General features: G+C 39.6%; 1 protein-coding gene across 2 annotated transcripts; it reads right to left on the bottom strand.

Annotated features, from left to right (window-relative positions):
- Window positions 1-230: 230 nt before the first annotated feature.
- Window positions 231-6,067, bottom strand: rrp9 (ribosomal RNA processing 9, U3 small nucleolar RNA binding protein). 2 transcript variants are annotated; one of them, XM_023410190.2, is made up of 15 exons: window positions 5,874-6,067; window positions 5,619-5,713; window positions 5,420-5,532; window positions 5,259-5,326; window positions 5,122-5,163; window positions 4,893-5,019; window positions 4,665-4,789; window positions 4,446-4,538; window positions 4,220-4,320; window positions 3,994-4,128; window positions 2,849-2,911; window positions 2,588-2,745; window positions 2,274-2,353; window positions 2,048-2,121; window positions 231-884 (listed from the first exon to the last, which is right to left on the bottom strand). In XM_023410190.2, the coding sequence occupies exons 1-15, from the start codon at window positions 5,955-5,957 to the stop codon at window positions 782-784; spliced, it is 1,461 nt and encodes a 486-aa protein (XP_023265958.1). In that variant the 5' UTR covers window positions 5,958-6,067; the 3' UTR covers window positions 231-781. The 2 variants fall into 2 exon arrangements, with proteins under 2 accessions (XP_023265958.1, XP_023265959.1); XM_023410191.2 differs by having other exon boundaries at window positions 2,600-2,745; window positions 5,874-6,065.
- Between the last annotated feature and the right edge of the window lie 48 nt (window positions 6,068-6,115).

The raw sequence follows: 6,115 nt of genomic DNA, 5'->3' as shown, positions 1-6,115 counted from the left end.
ATAAAAGAACCAGTGAAAAGGAGTTACACTTCTGCCAAAGCCCAAGAGGACACCTGCAGGAAAACTGAAGCAAGTGCAAATGCAAAATTAAACAGGCTTTGATTAATTAATTAAATAATTAATTGTCATCTCTGATATAACATTGTCATCAATAATGGCTAATATTCCCCAGTATGTTACCCTGATGGATCACTCTATTGAATGTAATTAAGAGTTCAGTACACTTATGCTACTGTAAATTCCATTTATTCATAGCTACAGTCAAATCATATAAGCTACCCAATATCTGATATGCTCTGTTTCAGTCCAGCTGTTTAATGTCTTAATTCTTGTTAAAACCTCTTTTGTCAGTTACATTTTTGCAAGATTTAAATCATCCTGCAGGTGCTCTATCAACAGAGATGAATGATTCTCCTGTACAGTTAATGGCAATTTTACATTTGGCTCAGACAAGCCGACAATAACCTGTAGAGAAGCAGCTACAGGTTGAAAAAAAAAAGAAAAAAAAAAGTGTTTACTTTTCCCATCAGACACTTGGACAGAGTGTCAGCTATATAGCTATATAGCTATATAGCTATATATATATTATTAAGTCAAAATAGATGGATCACAAGATGACAAGACACAAATCTTGGGTTGAGTTTCACAGCCAACACCTGTATTAACAACTCACTCCACAAAGGAGTTTTTTAAAAATAAAAAATAAGCTGGTGGATAAACAGTGATACATAAGCAGTTTTTAAAACTTTAATTTACAAAAGAATAGAAACTTAACAGTCCACTACTCAGTCATCTTTGCTTCCTCTGGATTAGGAGGTTTCCTTTTGAGAGGAATAACATAGATCCCATTCTTGGCCTCTTTTAGCCTCCACCATCGGCCCAACCTGAAGAAATGCAAACAGAAATGGAGAGTCAAAGGTAAAAGGTTAAACAGACCACATCAGAGAATCAGAAGCAAAATGTGAAACAGAAAGGAAAAGGGATAAAATCCTGTTTTATGATGCACTCTGCTTTGCAGTTTCAGACTCCAGTTAAGTTTCAAGATGAAGATGTCTGAATATAAACATTAATGGTTAAACATCTCCCTGTGGCGCCTCAAACCTTTCTCCATACCAACTGTTTGAAAGGAGTGAATCAATGTCCGTCAGACACTGACGTCAGAGCAAATACTACCTAAGTCAAGTTTGGATGCAGCTCCCAGTTTGACCTGATGAGACTGATGGTTGGGGTATTACACAAGTTCCTGGAAATGACTGGAGTCACTATCCTTCAGGTTATGATCAGTGCTTTTATTAACTTCAGGCAGCAGAAAATGTCTTGTAATGAATTCAATCTGAAAATCACATTTAAACCACATTTTTGAGTTGTTTTAAATCAGGTTTGTGCAGATGGGTCTCAATTTATTCATCAAATCAGATGTGAAACTCTGATGTCGCATTCAGAGTACGGTGAGCTGGCCGAGCAAGTAGCATGAAATATGGCTATTTATAGTATAATTACTTGTCTGGTGAGCTCTGCAACATGACTTCACAACTATGGCACATGCAGGCTACCTTCATCTAGTCTGTATCTTACTGTTGGAAAATTATGTTTGTTTATACTGAGCTCAGTGAAGAGATTTATTCTTATCCCAGTGAGCTAGAATCTATAACCTTACAAACTGTCACATACTGTTTCATCAATTTTCAGGTATGTGGCAGGTTTTTAATGATCCACTTTATGTTGTAAATAATAAAACATAACATCTGTAAAAGTCATTTTCTTGTATTCGGCTAAATGAAAAAGACCTAACATATACATTATCAAGCAATACATTTCCCAAAGTAAATAACTATTCTTGAGTGTTATTCAGTCAACTGATGTCATTGCACTGTCAGAAAACTCTGAAACAATAAAAGTAAAATGCATTTTCATCACATGTGGCAGAGGCTGATAAATTGATTGAAACTGCCATCTAGTGGACATTTAATTCACCTAACGAGAACCTCTACAGACATTAATTAGTTAATGGCAACTCTACAGGAAACATGAACATTAGTTCGTTTACCTGTGCTCCTGTCCAACTCCTGCCACCAGGAACTGACCGGCGCTCGAAAACTTAAGACTGTTGACAAAACCGGGCTGAGAGTGAAAGCAGATGGAGAGACAAAATATGATATTTTGAAATGGCAAATGAGGAAGCTGCCAGGAAAGTATTGGAAATGATGTGAATACACACACATCTTATGCAGATGTGACCTTTATACAAAAGTGAGGAGCAGGTAAGAGCTTACCACTGGGATGCTGAATAGAGGCTCCAGCCCACGGTAATTCTGGCCGCACTTCCAGAGCTGCACCTGTGAGTTGTGTGAACCTGTACAGAAGAACCACTGTTACTTTGTTAACTATAGACAGCAGAGCATCTTAAGTACAGCTGATGTAAATACATGTGAACCCACTGTTGTATTTGTAAGTGTGTAGGACACTTGATCAGGACCAATGCATTAATTATGTTGGTTACATTTGCAAAACAGTAAAAAGGATTAATTTAATGCGTCCTACACATATCAACGTGTGTTAGTAAAAGGACGGCAAGGAGGACTCTCACAGCCAGAAGCACCTGAGGCGACGGTATCTGAGTTGTGAAGCGCTGCTACTGAAGCGACCCAATGAGGCTGCTGCAGCTCTGCGTCACCATGGCAACCGTGAGCCTTCTTCACGGTGCTGAGAGGCTTCTTCTTGTTGACGCTCCAAAGAGACACGGAGCTGAGGTCGTTCAGAAAATTGAGAGAGGGCACGGAGGAGACACATGAGTGGATCTGTAAGCACAATGAGATCCCAGAAAATTAAACTGCAACTGATGTCTTACCCATCATCAGCTCCTGTTATCATGTGCTCCTCGTTTATGAGCTGGATACAGTCGATCGAACCCCTGTAGGAGGACAGAATAATAAAGTAGTGGATGATGTCAGTCTTTCTGTAGGCATCATAGGAGGTTATGACATATACTTGAATATTAGAAATAAAATGAGAGTGTTCTCTACCAAAATCGATTCTGCAGAATCAAATAAAACTATTCTGATTTCACAAAGTTCTGGGATTCTTTATAGATGTTGGACAATGAAAATTAAATCTTTCTGTTCTGGAAACCTATACTACGCTATGCTATACTATACTACACTCCACTCTACAGCGCTGCAAAACCAAAATGTGGTAGCAACATATTTGGTCCAAAAAAGCATGTAAAAGTAGCAAGATTTAGAAAACAGAAGTCCATTATCTTGGTAGCTGAGTTTGTCATACCACAAAAATAACAATGGCAATAACAATAGCTAAAGCTAATCACAATGGAGAACAGGAGCGACACCAGATAAACTACACCTGCTGGAATCTAATTACTCTAGCTTAGCAGAGATGCATTAACTGTAGTTTCTCACTCTAATGAACTTCATTAGATTCGATGTGATTGAGCTTAAATCACTTAATTAATTAAATCTAATCAATTAAAATATCTTGTTACGTTGTTTCAAATGGACAAAGTTGAAGAAGAAAAAGGCAGACACTTCACGTTCCCAGTGCTCTCTGGAGTGCAGTAACTATTGCTACGGATGCTTTGTAGAGTGATAATGGTAAGTAATCAAACAGTCACAAGCCTTCAGAATTCAATCTTGTTCCTCAACTTCACTGTTTCTGTAATTACTGATATTTGCCTTTACAAGTCAGGATATTATAGTATACTACACTACATTACAATATACAACAATAACTTAAAGTATTCTACACTACAGTATACTGTATTACACAATAGTACACTACAGTACACTATACCAGACTACAGCCTTCCACACTAGACAATAGTGTACTATACTACTCTACACTTCACAACAGTATAGTATGGTACATTACCATACACCACACTACAGTTTACTTTACATTCTACCAGCAGCAGGAGGCTTCAGTAGAACATTGTGTTGCTAGTAGAAAAATACGGCCAACAGACAGGAAGAGACTCACTCATGGCCGTGGAAGACGAGCTGAGACTCCTCGGCTATCTTCCACACCCTCACGGTGCGATCCCGTCCTCCCGCGGTCACACAGCGCTCACGGCTCAGACTGTCCAGTCCTGTGATAGAATCCTGATGCCCAAAGCTACAGAGATTGAAGATCACAGTTAAATTCACATATTCAAGACAAATGCAAGTGTTTGGCAGTGACACGAATGATCTTCTCGGTTACTCACAGAGTTTCCACATATGCATTCTCGTCCACATTCCAGACCTTGATTGAGCGGTCATGAGAGGCGCTGTAGAGATCATGAGTTCCCTTCCTGAATGAAAGACCCTGAGAAGAAAAAGACATTTATATGATTCACAGGAAGATGTCAGAACTACGGTAAAGTCTACGTACCTGTTAAAATAAAAATAAAATAGATGTATGCAACGGAGGGAGAAAGAGGGAAAGCATACCGACACAGGGCCTTTGTGTCCTGTGAATTTATAAAGATGTTTACACGTTGCTGCCTCCCAAATCATAATCAGTTTGTTCATGTCTCCGGTGGCCTAAAAAGATGTGGAGAAAGTGGGCACTGTTACCATATGATGAGGCTCTTGGCAAGACTGACTCAGGTTATGCAGGTTTCCCAAAAAAGGGACAAAAGCAGAATATACTGAGAGAACACTACTCACCAAGTATTTTCCATCTGATGATACGGCCATGCACAGGATGTGGGCTGTATGTCCAACATGGCGATCCTCTGTACCTTTCCTTCCACCGTGTATTGTATGCAATTTCTTCCCACTCTCAACATCCCCTGAAGTTTGATAAAAACAAAACTGATCATAGTCTGCAAAATCAAATGATGTGCTTTTGCAACTATAGGATAAAGGCTTCTCAGTATTTCACTGTATACTAACATTTAATGATGGAGCAGTCTTTTGCAGCAGAAAAGATGCACTTGTCATCAGGGGAGATGACCAGACAGGTAATTGGAAGTTTGTGTCCTCTTAACACCCGGATCTCTGAAGCATCTGGTGGTATGAGCTAAAATGCATATCATCAAATAAAAGTCAGTTTATCTATAAACACTTCCCCCCCCCCCCATCATGCAAAAGTAACTTAAGAAATGAAAATTCCCACACTTACATCTTTGGCAATAAGTCGCTGGAGTTTTCCTTTCTGTTCGAGCTGGGGAGAACCACATACACACCAATATCAATAACATAGACCAATGTATGGTAAATGATCTTACATATGAATTCCACAATGTAAGTGATTCTTACCACTTCTTCTTCAAGTCTTCCTGCAATCAGGTCACTTTCAAAGTCGTCTTCCTCTGCTTTTCTTTCCTCTGGTAAGAACAGATATCCCACAATAAATACAATACATACACACACTGACTGTAATTTTAAACCAGCATGCCGCATGGATAAAACAGACTTACCTTCGTCCTTTAGCTGTTCAAGGTAAAGTTTGGCTAACCTAAGTTTCTTCTCCTGTGGCGTTTCTGCATATTCATTATCCTCATTGGACTGCCTCTTCCTGGGCACTATGGGACTGAGCAAAGAAAAACAATAACTTCACAGCTACTAGAAAACCATGTCATCGATGCACAACCTCAAGTGAGCACATCAGACACTCACCCCTCTGTCTCAGAGTCGCTGGAAATCTCTTCGTTGTATTTGGAGGTGGGCTTGTTCGCCCTCACTTTGCTCTTGGCAGCAGAATCCCCATCACCCTGCATCAGGAGAAAACAGAGGGTTTGTAGTGATAAATAAAAAGGTTACGTTCGTTCCTGAAACAGTGTAAAAAGACGTTTGAACAGCATGTTAGATCAGGTCAGTCGCATGAGTTAACCTGCTGATTTAGCTTGCTTGCTAAGATTCCAGCTAACTTACCTTTCGTTTAGTCACTGGTGTATTTTTCCCCTTTTTGGATAATTTGGGGTTTTCTTTTGCCTTTACAAAAAAAGACGACGACATGGTGAAACACCACACGTAGCGTTTCAAAGTATACGAGTTAACTCCACAAGTCAACACTGAACCCACATGGGTACACGCCAACCGAACAGAATACTCAAGTTAGGTTTGAACACAGACGCTGATTGGTTGATATTAACGGTTGCTTCGCTTTGTCCCGC

Source organism: Seriola lalandi, unplaced genomic scaffold, assembly GCF_002814215.2.
Source record: "Seriola lalandi dorsalis isolate HSWRI2012SDOR001 ecotype SW California unplaced genomic scaffold, Sedor1 jcf7180002054416, whole genome shotgun sequence".
NCBI lineage: Eukaryota > Metazoa > Chordata > Actinopteri > Carangiformes > Carangidae > Seriola > Seriola lalandi.
This window is presented reverse-complemented; position numbering and strand designations above follow the sequence as displayed.